Consider the following 22198-nt stretch of genomic DNA (forward strand, 5'->3'; position numbering starts at 1 on the left):
GGAATCAAGCATCCAAGGACCGGTTTCTGGCTATCAGCCTTCATCAGCCTGGATAGCTTGACTCCAGTGGTGTGGAGAGCCTGGGACTCACGTCTGAGCATCCCCAGCCCACTCGGGGTGAAATTGCAAAAAACACAGTTGATGGACAGAATGTAGAACAATGTCATACATTCACCCCAGTACAAGGATCTGGGCCTAAATCCATCGTTTTTTTGCACTTCACACCACCCTGGGTTAGACACTGGCTATATGCAAATCAGCTCTGACCCTGTGCCTCATGGGAACAGTCCAGTCCGAACTACCAAGCCATGTCTTTCCCAGACCGGAATCAAGCATCCAAGGACCGGTTTCTGGCTATCAGCCTTCATCAGCCTGGATAGCTTGACTTGGACCTTGGATGCTTGATTCCGGTCTGGGAAAGACATGGCTTGGTAGTTCGGACTGGACTGTTCCCATGAGGCACAGGGTCAGAGCTGATTTGCATATAGCCAGTGTCTAACCCAGGGTGGTGTGGAGTGCAAAAAAACGATGGATTTAGGCCCAGATCCTTGTACTGGGGTGAATGTATGACATTGTTCTACATTCTGTCCATCAACTGTGTTTTTTGCAATTTTCACCCAGAGTGAGCTGGGTATGCTCAGACGTGAGTCCCAGGCTCTCCACACCACTGGAGTCAAGCTATCCAGGCTGATGAAGGCTGATAGCCAGAAACCGGTCCTTGGATGCTTGATTCCGGTCTGGGAAAGACATGGCTTGGTAGTTCGGACTGGACTGTTCCCATGAGGCACAGGGTCAGAGCTGATTTGCATATAGCCAGTGTCTAACCCAGGGTGGTGTGGAGTGCAAAAAAACTATGGATTTAGGCCCAGATCCTTGTACTGGGGTGAATGTATGACATTGTTCTACATTCTGTCCATCAACTGTGTTTTTTGCAAAATGCACCATGATTGCGGCATAATGTGTTTATGCTGGTGAGGCCTAATGCGAAATGTGTTTATGCTAATGAGGTTTGGGCCTAATGTGTTTTATGCCTAATGTTCTGTTTATGAGGTTCATGCATAATGTGTCCTATGCCCAATGCGTAGTGTGGTTTAAGCGTAATGTGAGTTATGTGTAATGTGACTTAGGCCGAACGTGATGCGGACATAATGTGTTTATGTTGCAGGTGATGATGCTAAGTACCTTATTGTCCCAGTAGTTACTGGTTGTGTCTTATATTGCCTACCTGCATTTTGATGGTTCTAACCGTGGCCCGATTGGCCTGGTCCTGTATATAATCCCCTGTGAATATTGCCATTTGGCACAGTGTATATTGTGTGATTATTATTCTGATGTGTTGTGGATAATATAAAAGCTATTTTTATATATAACCTTGTGTGGAGTTCCTTTTGTAGTGTGCCTAGTGTGATGCTGCTGTGTGTGTGTTGCGCAAAGGCTTTACACATGTCTGGGATAAGCCTGACTACTTGTGCCAAGCTACCAAGAGGGTGAGCAGGGGTTATCTTCAGCGTGTAACTCCCTTGCCCTGACTAGAGTGGTAGGTTCTGCCTGGCTTTGTTGCAAGCCTTAGCCAACCAGAAATCCCATTTCTTTTAGAAATGGGATTCCTGGCGCTCACTGAAGAGAAGGAAGTGCAACCAAGAAGTCTGAACCAGGTCACCAAGAAATTACCCGCACCCATACAGAAGACCAGGATATGATATGTGAGATAGAGAAATATATATATCTCTCTCTCCCCCCTCTTTCTCTTCCCCACCGTCCCTCACCCCATCTTCCCTTACCCTTTACACAGCAGCTCAGAGTCCGACACTTGTAAGTTATATGCTTTTTTTCTTTTCTTTTTAGAATCGTCACCAGTCAATTGTTTCCAACCGGTAACAACAATTTTAAAAATGAAAATTAAATAGCAAACTGCATTAATCTCCCAGACCGACACATTTCGGCTGCTGACTTCTACTGGGCCTTTTGTTAAACAACAGTGACTCCTACTCCTCCCTTATCCAATATCCTCCTACTATTTTCAATCCCAGTTAACCACTTGTGCACTACTTTGATTCCTCTTGTGTCCCAATCTGACTTCCATCTTCCATGAGAAATTTAACCATCTTTTCTTTAATCCCCATATTAATCGCATTGTATTATTTCTCATGTTTTTTAAAATATATTCTGTCAATCCAAAGGTATATGATCCCATAATATAAAATTTAACTATCTGCACGCTAATATTTATCAGGTTTCAATTTAACATTGCTATTCTTATTCTTTTACCATTCAATACCTGTTACACACTTTCACTAATCCCCATATTGCACATATAACCCAATAAAGTACCATCATCAATTCCACGTATTGCACTTGAATGCCTTTAAAGGTACATTTATAAAGTGCTAATGCTTTATTTTGGGTTGGGAAGTTCTTCAAATATGGAAATAATGCTTGTAAAGGGACTGGTGCTAAAGTGTCTAGATGCTCTGTCCTCCAATATTACATGTTCTTCTTGCTGTCTATCATTATTTCATTTATTTATTTTTCATTACTCTTCTTCTTCCCAATTAATCTATTGCGTAAAACAATTTTATCATTCATAAAGTGCTAATGCCGTCCTATTGATGAGGTGTAGAATGTTTAAAATATTCCTTCAGTTCACAGATTTTTACTGTATAAAGTCGTTCATAAAACTAAATAATTTAACCCTCAATAAAGTGTGAGTGCTATTCAAAGGCAATCATTTACCTGTTAGTTAAAACTCCTAAAGTTTCTCCCTACTCGACTCCCTAAAATTTCCAATAATATTTTCTGGGACTTAAAATACATCTCCTTCTGTAAACATTTTTGTTAATATGAAAAGTGAATTGAGCAATAATCACGGGCACAGATATTAGTAACATTTCATATCAAGTTTCCCAACATATAATCCATATTCAAATTTCTACTCATCGTTGTGATCTCCTAATGTAGTTAAATATCTTTGAGGCAGGGAGAGGGGATCTATTTTTAATGGGAGAATATGATAGTTCTTTAAAAATGGACAAATAACTCTGCATCAATGTTATGCCCCATTGGGATTTCCGTGCCCATCGATATAATCAACTGAGATTCTTCCCTTCTCAGTTCCCTCTCCCTGTTTCCTCCTCTTGGAAGTTTCAATATTTGTTTTAGTCCAAAGAAGCTATAATCTGCCAGGGAGCGATTCTGTTCTCTTTCAAAATGGTTGCCCATGGGAGAACTCCTATCCCCTTTCCTGATCGCTCAAACGTGCTGTAGGATTTGTAGTTTTCCCTAGGGAGGTGGACATATCCCTGATGTTGGTTGGCTAGTTTTCCTCAATTCAAGATGGAGTGAAGTGAAATGGGGGTGGGGGCGTCCACTTCAGCTCAGAGCACGTCAGGGGTGGTACCGGCTGTATATGTATATATAGTAAAATACATCTACAAGCGGTCTATTGAAGAGATAGGTGTATGCATGCAGAGACATACACATCCCAAAGAAATGTTGTAGGAAAGTGCCTCTTTTGAACATGATTAGCCCCCACTTTGCCTGGAAAATGATGTAGCTTCAACTGGAAGTGCACATGGTCCTTGCCAACCAGGTCCCCTGTGCCAGAGCTCTTTCCCTAAACTGTACCTTTTGTTTCCCAGATGGCACGACTTCAGTGGTCCTTGTAGGTCCCTGGCAGATGCCCCTGGTACCTAAGGCATTGGCACTAAAGCGGGATCCCAAGGGCTGCAGCATGAATTGTGCCACCTAAGGGTCCCCTTCACCAAGGCTCTGCTCTCTGCCATTGCAGACTGCGTTCTTTGGTGGAGAACAAACGGGACATTCGACATGGCACACATCACTGTGTGCTGTGCCTTCAGACATTCCATGGGATATGGGTAAGTCACCCCTTTAGCAGGCCTTGTAGTCCCTATACAGGATGCACTATATCTCTTGTGAGGGCATATCTGAATGAGCAGATATGCCCCTGCAATATCCTTCTTGATTCCTGGATATTGTAAGTAAACTGGGTAGTACATGGGCTGGACACTCGCTGCATGATCGCTTCACTGAATTATGGGATGTTGATCAATCTGATTCCAGTGGCAGATTTATTAAATATTGCACACAGAGGACCCCTTGAAGGGGTCCCTTGAAACCTAACAACCCACTTGTATGAGCCTTACGGGTCCCCATCAGCCTGCCACCTCTAGACATGTTGCTTGACACCCTGAGGTGAGAGCCTTGTGCTCTCATGAGTCAGAAACAAAGCCTGCTATGGGCTGAGCTGATTCACACCTCTCCCCTGCAGGTACATCATAGTAGGACAGTGAGCCTCAAGGGCTTCCCATCCTTTGTTATGTGACCACTGGCAACTCCAATTGGTGGAGGTGCCTGCCCCCTGTCCATGCTCCACTTTTTGGCAGCAAAACAGGCTGGAAAAATAGTGACAACAGGTGTGTCCACTCCCAGCTTGTGCCACCCCTAAGGTACTCTGAGCTGAAGTTTACCTCCTGTTTCACTTCCCTCCATCTTGAATTGGGGAAAATCAGGTATATGCCCAACCGCCCACTTGGGGTGAGCATTTAGAGGGTGTTGTCACACTGAAGGTAAGTAGTCTATTGGCTACTACCTGGCTCTTCCTTTAAACACCTCTAAATGAGGAGGCCAATTTACAAAGGAAATCTGAGACAAAAGTCTAAGTCGGGCCATACTCTCTGCACCCGGGCCGTACTCTCTGCACCCGGGCTGTACTCACCGCACCCGGGCTGTACTCTCCGCACCCGGGCCGTACTCTCCGCACCCGGGCCGTACTCTCCGCACCCGGGCCGTACTCTCCGCACCCGGGCCGTACTCTCCGCACGCGGACCGTACTCTCCGCACGCGGACCGTACTCTCCGCACGCGGACCGTACTCTCCGCACCCGGGCCGTACTCTCCGCACCCGGGCCGTACTCTCCTCACCCGGGCCGTACTCTCCTCACCCGGGCCGTACTCTCCGCACCCGGGCCGTACTCTCCGCACCCGGCCGCGCTCTCCGACTCATGCCGGGTGAAGTGTAATCAATGTGCCAGAATGCAATTTTTACAAATGGGAACATTAGGAACGTGTGATAAATGGTAGAGAAACATGAAAATCAGTTTGGGCAGGGAAAAGGGTGTTGCCAGACACTACATCATATCCCAGAAAAGTTTGTCCCTGTGCATCATGGTACGTGCAGTGCACAATTTGCACTCCCCTCAGTGTTGACTGTAGTGTCAACACTACAGTCAACATTAAGGGGAATTCCCTTGGTTTTGACTGTAGTGTTTACACTACAGTCAACATTGAGAGGAGTGCAAATTGTACCATGATGCAAAGGAGCAAACTATCTTGGGATATAATGTAGTGTCTGACCACACCCTTTTCCCTGCCCAAACTGATTTTCATGACCTCCTCTACCATTTATCCCATGTTCCTAATGTTCCCTTTTGTAAAAACTGCATTCTGGCCCATTGATTATACTTCATCCGGCCTGAGCCGGAGAGAACGGCTTGTGTGATGATTTTGGCTCGACTGTGGACATAAAGATATGACTCGTAAATGATCTCTGTGAATACCAAAAGCCGTAATGTTAGACTTTTGTCTCAGATTACCTGTGTGAATCGGCCCTGTAGTATTTAGGTGGCCCCCTTGAGCCCTGAACTTCATTTCCGTAGGACCTAATTTTGTGTAGTTCCCACTGATCCATAGGACCTGCCCGTTTATGGACCGCATAAACTTTGGATGAGGTGCCTAGACTGATTCCATGCACCCCAGTAGTTTTTGTTGGCCTAGAGACCAGCTAGCTTACAGTGCCACCATAAGCCCCCCTAACTAAAACAGTGAGTGAATGCCTTCTGGCAACTACTGAACATGACAACCCTGACGACTCTGAGATTGTGGTAACAGATCTAGAACCCTTTTGCCCAGTCACTTGTGCACTCGTGTTCTTCGAGAAACATACAGAGAATACACAATGGGACATTTTCAATATATTTATTGAACCAACGTTATTCTTGTTTAAAATACATGTGCTGAGATAATCAGTAGACAGAGGCATATGAAAGTGATTACAAGGACCAAAATAGTGAATGGCAAGTATAGTTCCACCATGGTCTTGGTCACGAACTAGACACCCCTCACAGTGATGTTAGGCAGCTGCTTGGTGAAGCCTCAGCACGCAGGGACCCCTCGACATCAGCTGCAGTGTCTCCTCTGCTAAATCCCAGAAATGCTTCTTTATTTATAATACAGAGCATCCATGCAATGTATATGTTGATTACTTTTATGGGTATACAGATAGCCCTGTCGCCCTGTGGCTGAAGATAGAATTACATTTTCACAACGTGCACAAAGGCGTGTACTCGGTGTTCAAAGCATCATGATACTGTTGCGCGTAGCCTAATATGTAAGAAGAGCAGTTTTTAGAGATACTTATCCAACATTGTACACACGCAAATATGTTCAAAAGTTCACTGTAAAATGTTGATGTGCAGAAACGGAACGATGTAAGAAGACGTGCAGTGTTGCTACATGGCCCTAACCAGGGCACATAACACTAAGAGGAATCAGACACCACAGAGATGCAAAAGAAGGGAAGATTGCAGAAAGCACCTCACATGTCCCCAGTCCTGTCAGCCTTTCTGCACCCCTCGATGAAAACTGCACCAAAGTTAACTAATCCTGCAGTCTAGTGACCACCAAAACCCTGGGAGGACTGTCTGCCTTCAACAAAGACCAAGACCTCCTGAGAACAGCGGAAATGTTCAAAAATAACAATCTCCAAGCAGAGCTTCTGTGACTTAAAGATTCATGAATCCAGACACCCGGTTCCACCTCTGCACCCGATGTCTCCAGCCTGAGTTGAAGATGCCCACCAGCAACAGCAAGGTTCCCCAGCACTCCAGAGCTCGAGTCCATCATTGGCTGTCCCCTCTTGGACCCCTCAACGTCGCCTGCAGCCTCTGCATGGAGACCCCCACCACTGCGACCTGCCCCGGTACATCTTTTCTGACACCAAAAGGCAACCCTGCACTAGTCTTCCCTGGGCCTTGGTGAAGAGGACCAAAGGTGTCCCTATGTCCCGAGCACAGCAACTTACCACTCCAGCTGTTAGATTCCCCCAAACGGCCTCCTAGTCTGAGTCTGCAGCCCTTTTCCGATTTGGCCTTTCTCCATTGACTTGCATTAGGCGCCTGACGCTAATTTAGCACCCTCCACCCGGCTGCTGCTGTGCTGCTGGTGGTGTGCCTTTGATTCTTTTTTGGGCCTTGCCCAGTGCTTGTCTCAACCCCTGGAAACTGGTCTCCCATGCCACTGTGACTTAGCTGTAAGAAGCCTATTTCCGGTTTCAGCAATCTCCATTGATTTGTATTGGGCACCTTACCCCATATTTTCACCCTGCACCCGGCCTCCCCTGTGCCGCTGGAGGTGTACTGTTGCTGCTGTTTTTAACCTTGCCCAGTACTTACCTTAACCTCCGAAGACTGGAACTGTAAGTCGATGTTACGTACCTGAATGATGAATTTTTTCGTCTCCCCATAGGCTAACATTGCAAAGTCTAAGAATTGCACTGTCTACTTTTTGTATTGAAAAGTATTTCTATTGAAAAACATATTTACCTGAGACGAAGTTCTGTGGTTCCACAAAATAAATATAACAGAGTATTATTTTTATAAATTGGTCTAGGATTCATTCATTAAGTGTCTCTCTCATTTATTGCCTCTGTGTGTACAACAAATGCTTAGCACTACCCTCTGATAAGCCTAACTGCTCGCCCACACTACCTCAAAAGAGAGCATTAGTATTACCTACCTTAGCCTCTTTAAAGCCTCTAGGGGTCCACTGGACTCTCTGTACACTATATCTATTTTTCTTATATTATATAGAGAGCCAGCTTCCTACATTGATGGGAGCTGCGACTTTGCGTTTGCTGAACCACTCTGACAATACGTGACCACAGGAATAAATCCAGAAATTGCCTTTAGTTAAATTGTATTTTTGCAAATTGACTAGTTTTCCAAATTTTAAAATAGAACCTTAAATTGTAAAATAGAACCTTAGTTGAGGCTTTGCCCCAATCTTGAAAAATCTGGGGGCCCCAAACATATATAAAAACCCCGCCTGCCCATTGCCATCCTCTGCTAATACAAGTTCCCCTAAAGGTCTACCCCAAGAAGTTTCCACCGGAATGGAGAGGAGCATCCTTATGCCCTTGAATTGAAAAGCCATTAGTTATAAATTTATATCTGGGAGTGCCAGCCCACCTTTCAGCAGCTTCCTTCTTAGTTTCTTCTAGGATAGCCTGGCACTTTTCTGCCCCCAAATAAAGCTGCCTATCTTCCCCTGAATCTTATTAATGCTATCCTGCGGGAAAGTAAGAGGGATCGCACTAAAACGGAAGGTCCGTTTAGGTAATACCGACATCTTCACTAGGTTGACCCTCCCATAGATCGATAAAGGGAGATTTTTCCACCTGGCAAAGAGAAAATCGATAACTTTTTCGATTTTTTTCCAATTGATCAAAGGTATTTTATTTAAATCCTTTACTATTTTGATTCCTAAATACCTGAACCCTTTGCTTATGGGGCCGTGACTATACACCGTGTTGACTGGGTGAGAGTATTCTGCTTAATTCAGAGACTCTGTCCATCACCACCCCTTGTTGTAAATATTTTTGTCCACCCTAAGCGTGGAAGGGTATACTCAGATGTGAGTCCCTTGCTCATTGCACCATCAGGATTCAAGCAAGCCGGGCCGAAGACGGCTGTAATGCCAGAAACCGGTCCCCGGAAGCTTGTTTCCTTCCCAGTGTAAGAATTGGCTTTTGTAGTCTGGTCTGCCCTGTTCCCATGATGCACTGGGCCAGGGACAGACTAATTTGCATACAGCCAGGTTCTGAAACTGGGATGGTGCAATGAGCTAAAAAACAGTGTTGGATCTAGCCCTGATCTCTTGACTGGGTGAGAGTATTCTGCTTAATTCAGAGACTCTGTCCATCACCACCCCTTGTTGTAAATATTTTTGTCCACCCTAAGCGTGGAAGGGTATACTCAGATGTGAGTCCCTTGCTCATTGCACCATCAGGACTCAAGCAAGCCGGGCCGAAGACGGCTGTAATGCCAGAAACCGGTCCCCGGAAGCTTGTTTCCTTCCCAGTGTAAGAATTGGCTTTTGTAGTCTGGTCTGCCCTGTTCCCATGATGCACTGGGCCAGGGACAGACTAATTTGCATACAGCCAGGTTCTGAAACTGGGATGGTGCAATGAGCTAAAAAACGGTGTTGGATCTAGCCCTGATCTCTTGACTGGGTGAGAGTATTCTGCTTAATTCAGAGACTCTGTCCATCACCACCCCTTGTTGTAAATATTTTTGTCCACCCTAAGCGTGGAAGGGTATACTCAGATGTGAGTCCCTTGCTCATTGCACCATCAGGACTCAAGCAAGCTGGGCCGAAGACGGCTGTAATGCCAGAAACCGGTCCCCGGAAGCTTGTTTCCTTCCCAGTGTAAGAATTGGCTTTTGTAGTCTGGTCTGCCCTGTTCCCATGATGCACTGGGCCAGGGACAGACTAATTTGCATACAGCCAGGTTCTGAAACTGGGATGGTGCAATGAGCTAAAAAACGGTGTTGGATCTAGCCCTGATCTCTTGACTGGGTGAGAGTATTCTGCTTAATTCAGAGACTCTGTCCATCACCACCCCTTGTTGTAAATATACACCGTGTTCCAGCACATAATCTTGGTTTTAGCCGAGTTGGCCTAATACCCTGAAATCGCACCAAACTCCAACAACAGATTTTCTAAATGCGGAATAGAGATATCAGGATTTGCAGTGTAAATTATAACATCATCTGCAGGCAAAGCGATTTTACAATGGTAATTTCCTGATTTAAAAGGGCTTATGATATTATCCTGCCTGATCGCCTGCGTAAGGGTCTCAATATAAATATTGAACAAGAGGGGAGACAAGGGACACCCCTGTCTCGTCCCCCTCTGGATTTCAAAGCTAGGGGTCAGAGAGCCGTTTAGTAAGATCTTTGCAGATGCTCCATAGTAACAGTTCTTTAGAGTCTGGACAAAAGTTGGACCCATACCCATGCCCTCCAACACCGCCCATAGATATTTCCAACAGACCCGGTCGAAGGCCTTAGCGGCATCTAGTGCCACTACTGCCAAGGGGTCCCCCCTATTTTCAGCTAGATCGATGTTACCAATTATCAGTTGGATTTGCTCCTGAATGACTCTCCCGGGCATAAAGCCCTTCCAGTCTGTGTTGATTAGGCTTGGTACTAGTTTACCCAATCTCCCTGCCAAAATGCCCATAAAGATCTTATAGTCAGCGTTCAGCAGGGAGATTGGGCGGTAAGAGTCAGGCAACAAGGGATCCTTCCCAGGCTTCAGTATCAGCACTATCGTGGCCTCCTTCCATGAGCTAGGGATCTTCCCTGCAGGGCTATATACCATATTAAATAAAGTGTGGAGTACAGGCAAAAGTTCATCCAGCAAGGCTTTATAGATTTCACTTGGAAGGGCATCAAGGCCCGCAGCCTTCTTAATTGTTGTACTCTTTATTTGCTCCTTAATCTCCTCCATAGAAATAGGTGAATCTAAGAGATCTCTAGTTGTATCTGAAAGGACAGGAATAGTTTAATCCATCAGCCACGATCTTATTGCATCTTGTGGGGGGATCAATATCCTCCTTGTAAAGATTTGCGAAACGCGACAGAAGGCAGTTCTGTATAACTACAGGCTCACTGGATTTAGTTCCCGCATTATCGATTATAAGTTGACTAATGGTATTTTTTCCCCTATCTATCCTTGCCTTTCATGCCAATAATGCCCCTGCTCTCCCCATATTTGAAGGTTTCCATATTGCGAGCCTTCCACTGAGCCTTACATTTCTGATCCAGATAGGACCGTAGATCTCGTCTTGCCTCCTCAAGTTCTATCTCTATCTGTACCAATTCTCTATAACTGCCATGGGCAATATGACTTCTTTCTTCTTCAAGAGAAGAGATTCTTTCTTCCCGAGTCTGCAATTCTAAAACATTGTTCTTATTCCTCGAACTTATTAGACTACATAGGAGCCCCCTTAAATTAGCTTTATAGGCGTCCCAGACAACCTCTTCTGAAGTAGAACCAAGATTAAAAAAGAAAAACTCCAGAGAGGACTTTTTAATTGCCTGAATAATTCCAGGGTCCAATAGCATTGTCCTATTTACAGTCCATCTAACTTGTTGAGGCATTATCTTGGTGGAATATAAAAAAACTAGGGGTGCATGGTCAGATAGATGACTTGGGGATACAGATATACTGATGACATTCTCTATATTCTCTCTATTTACCAGAGCATAATCAATTCTGGAAGAGTGATGGTTCTTTTTTAGAATAAAACGTAAATCCATCCACATACCCCATCTTTGCTCTCCATAAATCAACTAGTTTGATGTTTGATAGTAAATTATTCATAACCCTGCGAGATCTCGGAGTCCCATTAACGCGACAGACATTGGACCTGTCCTTCACTGGGTCGAGCCGAACATTAAAATCCCCACCTATAATAATTGGAGGATTTACCATAATTAATCTATCCTGCAGTTTGACTAGAAAAGATGAATCATCCGTATTGGGAATGTAGTAAGAAGAACAGATCAACTTCTCTCCCTCAAAGTCTAACAGCGCAATAATCCTTCTGCCTCATGATCTGTCTGGACAGAACTTATTGTATAAGTGATTCCCTTTTTTACCAAGATAGCAACTCTACGAATATTATTTACTTGGTGGGAGTAGCAAATACATTGAAGCCAAGGAATTTTTTTAAAAAACGGATTCAGACTCTGTCCTATTCAGATGAGTTTTCTGCAGCAAACATACGTGCGCAGGAGACAGCTCTAAATATTAATCTTTGCCTCCTTGGACATCTCAGACCATTCAGGTTCCAAGAAATGAATTGGATATTCCGACCCCCCCCCCCTTCATTTTATCCTTGCGCATCTTAAGTGGGTCTTATCTAGAGGATGGAGTTGTTCAATAGATAACCTAATCGTAAGGGAATCATTTAATTTGTGTGATAAGCACATTTATTTACCTATTTTGCTACCACCCTGTGCCACCCTCTGTGTTCCCCTACCCCTCCCCCCCAAGCCACTCCCTTCCACCCCGAATCTCCCCCCCATCCCCCTACCGTCCTGAGGAACCCTACCTTCCAATAGGTCCATACCTATTCGTACCCACCCTCCCTCCAGGCTCTGTGAATATACATAAAAACTAGTAAATCATTGCGATGGGGAAACAAACTCTCATAATAGCTAGTATCCCCTACATCCCCACCCCTGTTTCTCAAGCTGGATCTTAGATATGAGTGTATCTGCTTCATTAGTGGTCTGAATCATGTGCATATGGTTATTCCACATGACTCGCAGTGTAGCTGGGAACCTTAGTTGAGCCTTTGCCCCAAGACTATTTAATTCTGCCAGCCTCTTTCCCAACTCCCACTGTCTTTCGGCTGTAATGTGTGAAATGTCTGACCTGATGGAGAAAGTGAATGGAGACATATCAGTAAAAGGAGAAGATATAGCCCCCGCTTTAAAGGCTGCAGATAGAATCTGTTCTTTGAGCGAATATGAAAGAAAATTCACCAATATCTTCAGTGGTTTCTGCCTTCCCGGATTTCTTTTAAAGGGGTCCCTATGTACCCCCTGAATTTTGCTTTTTAAGTCCACATTTGGGAGACCCCCAGAAATTGTACCTTTCAATAATGAGATCACAAACCCCTTTATGTCCTTTCCCTCAATCGATTCTGGAACATTCAGAAATTTCAGGTTATTTTTCCGCGAATGATTCTCAAGTCCTTCAAAGTCATCTTTAAGCTCCTTGTTTTGCATAGCTAACTTCTCCAGCTGGAAAGAGGAATCCTCTATTGCACACTTCATCTTCGGAATCTCAGCCTCAATTGCCTCTGTCCTTGCGGTAACCTCTTCAAGCTTCTCAGCTAAGATCTCGCATGAAGACTTGATCGCAGCCTGATTTGCCTCGGAGACTAAAAACCTATTAGCCAACTCTGCTTGGTTTGCCTCTGACACAGTGAATCTATTTGCCATTTAATCTTTTAGAGCAAGGAGAATGTCTACCCGAGAATGAGAATCAAAGCGAGAATCAAAGCTTGTGGTCAGAGTCTCTTGGACCTTCGGAGGCAAGCTGGGACTGGTTTTGCTACCCTGACTGCAGAAACTGTTTTCCATCGGTTCCCTTTGGTGCTCTTTTCTCTTCTCAAGGGTCCCATGCGCAGCCCTGTCTTTGCCACCTTCCGGCACCTGAGCGGTACCCAACTCTTCCCTATTATCAGCGGCGGAGACAAGAGCCTGAACAGGGCCGGGGACTGGTAGGGGTACTTCCACTGATTTTATGTCTGAGCCCTTTTCCTGCGTAGAGTGCGTTGCCATAGTCCAGTCTTCTGCGGACGAGGGCCTGTGTCACCGTTCTTCTTGTTTCGGTCAGGATCCACTTGTAAATCCTGCGGAGCATGCGGAGGGTGTTGTAGCAGGAGGAGGAGACAGCGTTGACCTGTTTAGACATGGAGAAGGAGGAGTCGAGGATGTATCCTAGGTTGCGTGCATGGTCGGTGGGTGTCAGTGCTGTTCCCAGTGTGGTCGGCCACCAGGAGTCGTCCCAGGCTGAGGGGTGGGTCCGAGGAGCAGACAAGGCTAATCTTCAGGGCGCGAAGTTAGTTAAGCATTTATGACCACATACAGCAAACACAATAACCCACCACAAATGGACACCAGGCGTACGATTTGTATAAAAAATACGTAGGCTTTATGTAAAAATATAAGATATGATGCAGTTACTATCACAAGACCATGTAACGTTTAAAAATGAGGCCACAAGATTTTAAAGAGGCAAGTGTTCTTTCAAGTTCTTAAGGATGGGTTAAGCTGCTTCCACAAACTGTAAAGTACAAGCTCTGTTCTGTTCTGGCAGTGTGTCACACTGCTGGGCGCTTCGTAGCGCTCCTGTACGCTGTACGCGATGCTCAAAACACAGCCTCGCCAACCCTCAAGCGCCTCACGGACACGTTAGTCCGAGGCGCGGCGCTTGGTGCGAGGCGTACAACGCTATGGAATTACAATGGGGTGCGCGTCGTCCCACTCCCGTGCGAGGCGTACCTAGCTAGCGTACACGAAGGGCTTCTGACTTTTACGCGCCTCGCGTAAGAGGCATACAGCGCTGTGAAGGTCGAGACGAACAGCGCTACGGGGAAAACAGAACGGTGCGGACTCCGAGTCAGTTGTAGACTCGCTGTCGAGTTTGTACGGTACAGTACCTTGGTTTGCAGACCTCCGAGGCACGGCGTCTGGGTCCACTCGGCGTACGTCAGGAGGACGAGTCGTACTCGGCTAGTACGCACCGGCGGAAAAGCGTACCTTTGGATCTTCGACGGCTGGCGGCTCCCAGTAGGCAGGCGCGGCACAGGGCCTCCAGTACGGACCGTACTGGGGGTCTCTTCAGGGTGCAGCGCGGCCTCTTTCAGGGGCTGGAGGGCAAAGTGGGGTGGCCGGGTACGTTGCAATGTACGGGCGGCCGTCCGAGGCGTAGGATCGCACTCCAAGCAAAATTCCGTCGGGAGGGGCGAGGGAGCACACCACGAGCTCCTGTAGCAGGCGAGGCCCGACGGGTAGAGAGCGACTTGGCAAGAGCGGGGCTCTTAGCGGGCAAGGGCAGCCAGGCTCCTGAGTGTCACGGTCCTAGGAGGGGGCGAGGGTGCACAGGACTCAGCTCCGGCGGGAAGGAAGCACACGGCTCGTTCAAAGACGAGCGCAGGCACAATGAACCCACTGGTCCTGGGGCTCAGTTCAGGGGGCAAGCTCAAATCAAGCCCTTGGAGATAGTTTTAAGCACAAATGAAGCAAAGTCCTTTCTGGTCTTTTCCTCTCCTTCCTCAGCAAGGCACCACTGCAGGCCAGTACCCCAGGTCAGGGATAGTCTTTCCTCCTTCAGTTTCTTACTGGTCCTTCTAGTCGGGCAGAGGTTCTTCGTGGTAAAACAAGATCTAATTTCTTAGGAGCAAGGCTCCTATACTTATACTGAGTTTCTTTAGTCTTTGCAGGCCAGGGGGCCTGAGCCTGGTTCAGCCCAGTTTTGGAGTACTCTGTTTACAGGAAGCTGCCTTCTTCTTTCAGGGTGCAGGGCAGGGACATCATACGCTCCGCAGGAGGTGGAGCCAGCATTGTGGTGGCAGAGCACAGCCCTATTCAGAGTCAAGGGGCACTCCTCCTACCCATCCTGGGGGTAATCCCTCTATTCACCACCTGGCAGCCCAGACCGGCTTCTGGAATTCCCCAGCCCTGTCACTCATAGAAACCAGACAGCAGATACACATCCTAGCAGAGGCGGGCTGAAATGGTCATGCAAGCAAATGCTAACTTTCTAAAAGTAGCATTTGCAAACACAGGATATTAAAATAAACTTTACTAAAATAAGTATTTTAATATTCTGAGTTCAGGCATACTAAACTTGACTTTCTACCATGTTCCCTGTGCCTGCTGGGATTATAGAGTGGAATAATTCCAACAGCCCATTCTGGCCTATGAGAACAGGTAGCCTTACAATAGTGAAAAACAAAAATGGCTGTAATTCACTATTAGGACATGCCACACATTTCAGGGCTTGTCCTACCTTAGGCTTACAATGCACCCTACCCTAGGGCCTACCATAGGGGTGACTCACAGAAGTAAAGGGAAGGTTTAGAGGCTGGCAAGTGTGTGCACTTGCCCAGCCAGCATGACAGTACCAGACTGCACGCAGGTTCTGCAATGGCAGACCTTTAGACACATTTTAAAAGGCTGCAGGCCCACTAGCAGTATTTGTATTTACAAGCCTTGGCACTCCTGGTGCACTTTACTGGGGACTGACAGTAAATCAAATCAGCCAATCATGGAAATCAATTTATAGGTACACTTTTACATTGGGAGCACTTGCACTGCGGCACAGATTGGCCGTGGTGCAGTGCCCTGAGCAGCTAACACCAGCAAAGCATCTGAGGCACATCAGCAAAAAGTGGAAGGGAGACTCACGCCAAGGTGCCAGGTCTAACAGAGAGGATGAGCTGGGTGTCGCCAGCATAGGAGATAATATTGAGGTTGTGTTGGTGGGCCACTTGTGCGAGGGGGCCATGTGGACGTTGAACAGCGTCGGGCTGAGCCCTGGGGGACGCCGCAGATGATGTCGGTGGCCTCGGATCGGAAGGGCGGGAGGCGGACGCTCTGGGTTCTGCTGGAGAGGAAGGACGTTGTCCAGTCAAGGGCCTTCTCTTGGATTCCGGCTTCTAAGAGGCGTGTCTTTAGAGTGCAATGGCAGACCGTGTCGGAGGCGGCTGACAGGTCCAGGAGGATTAGGGCTGAAGTTTTGCCGTTGTCTAGTTGGCACCTGATGTAGTCTGTGGCGGCGATGAGGGCTGTCTCGGTGCTGTGGTTTGGTCTGAACACGGACTGGGACGGTTCCAAGATGTTGTTGTCTTCCAGGTGGCGGGCCAGTTGCATTGTGACAATTTTCTCGATGACCTCCGCCGGGAACGGGAGCAGAGAGATGGGCCGGAAGTTCTTGAGGTCCTTGTGGTCCGCCTTGGGCTTCTTGAGGAGGGCGTTGATTTCGGCGTGTTTTCAGCTTTCCGGGAATGTCGCTGTTTCGAAGGAGATGTTGATGACCTTCCGTAGTTGGGGTGCAATGTCAGCATCTGTTTTGTTGAATACGTGGGGTGGGCACGGGTCTGACGGAGATCCTGAGTGGATGGAGTTCATGATTGCGTGTCTCGTTGAGGTTGGACCAGGAGGTCAGGTGGTTGGCGCTGGTGGTGTTCACAGGGGAGGTGGGGTCTGGCGTAGTCGGGCGGTCTTGGTGTTGAAGCTGTCATTGATGTCAGCGATCTTGCGGTGGAAGAAGATGCCCAGTGAGTTGCACAGTTCTTGTTAGGGCGGTATGTCGTTGGCGCTGGGGTTGGAGAGTTCCTTTACGATGCTGAAAAGCTCTTTGCTGTCATGTGCGTTGTTATCCAGGCGGTCTTTGAAGGAGGATCTCATGGCTAATCTGATGAGGTGGTGATGTCTGCGGGTGGCGTCCTTGTGGGCTGTGTGGTTGTCCGGAGTGTGTTCGTGGAGCCATATCTTCTCCAGTTTCCGGCATGCACGTTTGGAGGTCTGCAGCTCATCGGTGAACCAGGTGGCTCTCTTGCTGGCGTGGTTGTTGGAGGGTTTCTTGAGTGGGGCGAGGGTGTTGGCGCAGTCGTCGATCCACTGTCTGAGGTTGCGGGCTGCGGTGTCTGGGTTGGTGGGGTCGGTGGGTGGGTTTTGGGCGAGGGTGGTGATCAGCTGGTCTTCGGTGACTTTGCTCCAGCAGCGGCAAGGTAGCTGTTGGGTGCGGTGGTGCGTGTTTGGTTTATTGAAGTTGAAATGGATGCAGCAGTGGTCAGTCCAGTGGAGTTTGGTGGTGTGGTCGAAGGTGACGTGAGTGCCTGTGGAGAAGACGTGAGTGCCTGTGGAGAAGACGGGGTCCAGCGTGTGGCCAGCGGCGTGGGTGGGTGCGGTGACGAGTTGTCTGAGGCCGAGGTTAGCGAGGTTGTCGATCAGAGTGGCGGAGTTGGCGTCGTTGTTGTTCTCGAGGTGGAAATTCAGGTCCCAAGGAGGATGTAGTCCGTGGAGGCGAGTGCGTGGGTGCTGGCGAGGTCGGCGATGGAGTTGCTGAATTGAGCCCAGGGTCCGGGGGGGTCTGTAGATGAGTGTTCCTCTGAGGGTGGTGTTGGGGTCGGTGTGGATCCGGAAGTGCAGGTGTTTGGCGGTCTTGAGAGTGTCGTCTGCGTGGGTGGCGACCTTGAGGGTGGACTTGTGGATGATGGCTATTCCTCCTCCGATTCCGTTGGCGGGATCCCTGCGAGTGTTCTTGTAGCCGTCCGGGATGGCTTTGGCGATGTCGGGCACCGAGGAGTCGTTCCACCAGGTCTCGGTCAGGAAGGCCACGTCTGGGGCGGAGGTGTTAAGCAGATCCCAGAGCTCGACGGCGTGTTTGCGTGCGGAGCGGGTGTTGAGGAGTATGCAGCAGAAGTGGTTGGGTCCAGCCCTTGGAGGTTTGGTGGCTCTGTCGCAGGTGTGGCAGGAGAAAGGTCCGTGAGTCCGTTTCGGGGCGGCTTGGAAGCAGGTGTGGTTTCGGCTGGCGTTTAGTGTGTAGAGGGTGCTGGCGTCGTAGCGGAGTCTGGTGTTGTGGCGTTTGCGGGGTCCAGGGGTTCTGTCGCTGGGCGCGGATGGGCTCAGACGGGCTTGCCTCCGCATGCCTTCGGCCCGCCAGTGGCACGGCCTCCATAAGAGGGGGAGAGGGAGGGAGGAGCAGCCGGAAGGCGGGAGCAGGGTGGCCAGTGGGGAGCAGGGGGGCGGGGCCGCAGCGGCGGGAAGGGGCGGCAAAACAGGCGGGTGGCAGGGAGCAGGTACGAGGCAGCTGGCGGCCGTGTGGTGGCGTGGGGAGCGACCTGCCTGCGAGCAGGGTCAGAATCGATTGAGGGAGAGGATGTAAAGGGGTTTGGGATCTCATTATTGTAAGTACAATCTCTGAGGGTCTCCCAAATGTGGACTTAAAAAGCGAAATTCAGAGGGTACATAGAGACCCCTTTAAAAGAAATCTGGGAAGGCAGAAACCACGGGAGATATTGGTGAATTTTCTTTCATATTCGGTTAAAGAACAGATTCTATCTGCAGCCTTAAAAGCGGGGGCTATATCTTCTCATTTTACTGATATGTTTCCATGCACTTTCTCCATCAGGTCCGATATTTCACACATAACAGCCGAAAGTAATAAGTATGTATCACGTTTGCAGAGCGACAAAGTCCAGAGCCTTCCTTAGGAAAGGAGGCTTCCTATAGTAGTTTCCTATTTCATTGGTTTGTCCCCATCGGTATTCGTTACTCTGGTTGTAATGATGGAAAATCTAGTATCAGGTTTGCACAGAAGTGACGCCCACTTACTTCCACGCTATCATGGTCGTTGTTTTCTGTTTGCAGAGTGAAAACATGTCTATAAAGAAACAAGTTGAATCTTCAAATAAAGAACTTGAAATTGCCAAGGAAAAACTGCACACTCTAGAGCAAGCTTGGGAGTACTATTCAAAAGTGGGTAAGTAAACCTCGAAAAAGTAACATCATTCTTAGTAAGGAAAGCATTTTGAAGGGGAATGGGATTTCCGTTTTGTTATTGTTAAAGTGGTTTCTTTTGTGGGTTCTATTTTATATTTCCAGAGACACAGCCAGCCCTGTCATGTTTGCTGTTTTCTAAGGACTGCTATCAATCGTGTATTACCTCTCATTTTTGTATATCTAAATTGCTTCCCAGGTTACATTGATTAGTGAATTATAATCCCTCACATGATACTTAATTCCTCATTTATTGCGTGTTGCCCTTGTTTTTCACCATTTGAAGGGAGTTTGTAAGTCGAATTGAAAGTGGTGATTCACGTGAGGTATTTAACAGGCCCATTGACGACTACTGAAAGTCCACATTTACGGCTACAGAGCATCTGCATTCATTTCCCTCTCTATAGCTTCACTGCCATTCTCAGTCACTGTTTGGTGCCTCAGTGATAGTTCCTACTGATAGTTTGCATCGACAAGCCTAATTTTTTTAACGTTTTCCTAAATATTGTAGTAAAGAAAGAAAAACGTGTAGACGTGATATGTTTTAAAGCATTCTATGACTTTTTATGTGAAAAAAGTCTGCACCAATAAAAATCAGTAAAAGGATTATATTCTATGTCCGTTTGTTTTCTCCTTGTGTGATGTACAAGGAAGGCATCCTAGCTAGTCAGAGAAGCAGATAAGCAGCGTGTTCTTGGATGAGAGCGCTTTGCTGTTGGTTTGCCTTGTACTTGCTTGCCTTCTTTATAATAACTTTTTTGAGCCATAGTTTTTATTCTGATTTGTAACATAAACAACAGTAAATGTGTTTATAATGGATACTTCTTCCTGCAGATTCGTCACCCTATTGAATATGTTTGAGCGCCAGACTGTATCCAGAACGTTTTTATAGCTCTCCCAGACCAGCAGGGGACGCTGTCTCTACCTCGTCTGAAACTGCTCAGGCACTGACGTCAGTTACATTTTTCCGCTCCCTTGAACGTGGTTAAGGGCTGCTTGTTGGGGTTTTCTTTAACTTTTGCCAAACCTCTTCTAAGCATGCCAACATCAAAGAAACCGAGCTTAAAAGTCTGTTGCATTTGCTGTGGATGGATGTTCATTTCAGACTCCCTCAAGGTCTGTCGGTGTTGCTTGGGATTGAAGCACAACTTGAGGTTGTATGACAGATGCGACCTTATGCACCTAAAGGCCATTAAGTACTGCAAGCTCAAACTTTTTAAGGGCTGAGATGAGCGTCTGGCTCAACGCTGATCGAGATCGCCCTCTAAGTAGCATTCCTGTCCTTTGTAGAAATTGAGAAGACTTAGAAGCACTATGAGAAGAGGAAGCACAATGACAACTACGCTGGACATTGATTAAATTTCAGAGATTGGTCCCCTTAACGCATTTTGCCTCCTGCATAGTCCTTTGCGGAAACAGATCTCATAGACATCATTCCACCCAAGGAGCTTTCTTACAGGACGATTAGTTACTATGTTGACCGCTCAGAGATCTGGTTTGACTACCAGTTCTTCATGGAGTATGTAGGCAATAAAAATAGTGCAGCTGTTTAAAAGAGGGCTTTATCACTCTGGATCATTCTGTGCATCAAAATGTACTCTTTACTTGCCAAAACATCCCCCCCCTCCATTACCCCCACCCCTCTGGAATCCGCACCAGAAGTAAGTTTTCCTCTTCAGCGCTGGCCATAGGGTTTCCAGTGACTGAGCTTTATAGTGCAGGTACCTGGGCATCTCTTAACTCTGCCAACTTTTACTGCTTGTATTCAGAAGTGAGAAGGGATGTTTATTTCACACTTTCTGTGCTCCAGGAATTACTTGCCCGATTATTCCTTCAGACCTACCGTCTGGAAAGGGATGCTGCTCTTGATTCAATTCAATGGGTAAGGACTCTGCAGGTAGAAGTATTCATCAGAAGAAAGTTGTGTGATTAATACTTCAATCCGCAGATTTCTCACCTTTAGCATAACCCCAGGTGCCAGATTGGATCCAGAAACTCACATAGCAGTGCCGCCTCATTCCTGTAGGTAGCGACATGCAGCTCCGCATTTGTTTTTTGTTTTTTGTGGTTGATTGGTACCTAGTATACGTAACACCTGTGTGCTCTGATGTCTTTTCCTTTCTTTCTGTGCCCAGGAATGGGATCCAGAGCTCCACACCCTAGTAAAGCACCATGAAGAAATATTTGATCTACTTCTGGACCGGTCCCCGGACCTACTTTTTTTAACGAAGACCTGGCTGACCAGTGACTCGACGGCCATTCCGGCCCTGGCTCTCCCGACAGGCTATACGATGCTTACACAGAAGAGACCCAGCGGCAGGGGAGGTGGACTAGCTGTGATATCTAAATCTGCCTACTCCTGTACTCTTTCTCCTTTGATTATACCTGACTGCGAATGTGCCCTATTCAAGATCAGGATATCAGACAACTTTACTTTTTCCGGGCTTCTTATTTACCGCCCCCCTGGGCCGGCGGGCGCCTTTCAGGAAGCCCTGACCCTCACCATTGCTACACTTGCCCTGCAGACAGCTAATTTTAGTATTCTAGGAGACCTGAATTTACATTTGGAGTGCCTTGACTCCCACGAGATTACTAACTTCCTGGGAGACTTGGAAGCCTGCCAGTTAACTCAGCTAGTCGAGGGTCCGTCTCACCTGGCAGGCCACTTGCTGGATCCTGTGTTCTCCAACATTCAGGCACTTAAAGTCTATACTCCCCTTTCACAAATTTGGACGGACCACTATCTTATCCACATTTGCATTAGCACATACACCGCCTCACGGCAGAATCTCCCCCCTCCTCTTTGGAGGCACCCGTGGCATAAACTGGACGTTTCCAGCTTTGAGTCCAGCCTAAAATCTTCCCGCCCAGACTGGCCCAGCGATCTGGAGGAAGCAGACAAAGCCTATAGGGGGTGGATTAATAACTCGCTGGACCACTGCATCCTAAAAAAACTGTCCCAGCCCAAACGCGAGCAGTCGCATCCTGGGTACAACGAGATATTAGCATTAAAAAAAAACACTGTAAGACTCT

General features: G+C 47.3%; 1 protein-coding gene across 2 annotated transcripts in view; it reads left to right on the plus strand.

Moving 5' to 3' along the window:
• CEP290 (centrosomal protein 290) overlaps nt 1–22198 on the plus strand; it is a 1500249-nt gene that overhangs the window by 580015 nt on the left and 898036 nt on the right. For both annotated transcript variants that reach the window (XM_078678872.1, XM_078678869.1), the window contains exon 26: nt 19037–19148. In XM_078678872.1, coding sequence (XP_078534998.1) covers nt 19037–19148 — 112 coding nt within the window. The remainder of the gene's footprint in view (nt 1–19036; nt 19149–22198) is intronic.

The sequence above is a fragment of the Lissotriton helveticus genome, chromosome 1_1, assembly GCF_964261635.1.
Source record: "Lissotriton helveticus chromosome 1_1, aLisHel1.1, whole genome shotgun sequence".
Taxonomy (NCBI): Eukaryota; Metazoa; Chordata; class Amphibia; order Caudata; family Salamandridae; genus Lissotriton; species Lissotriton helveticus.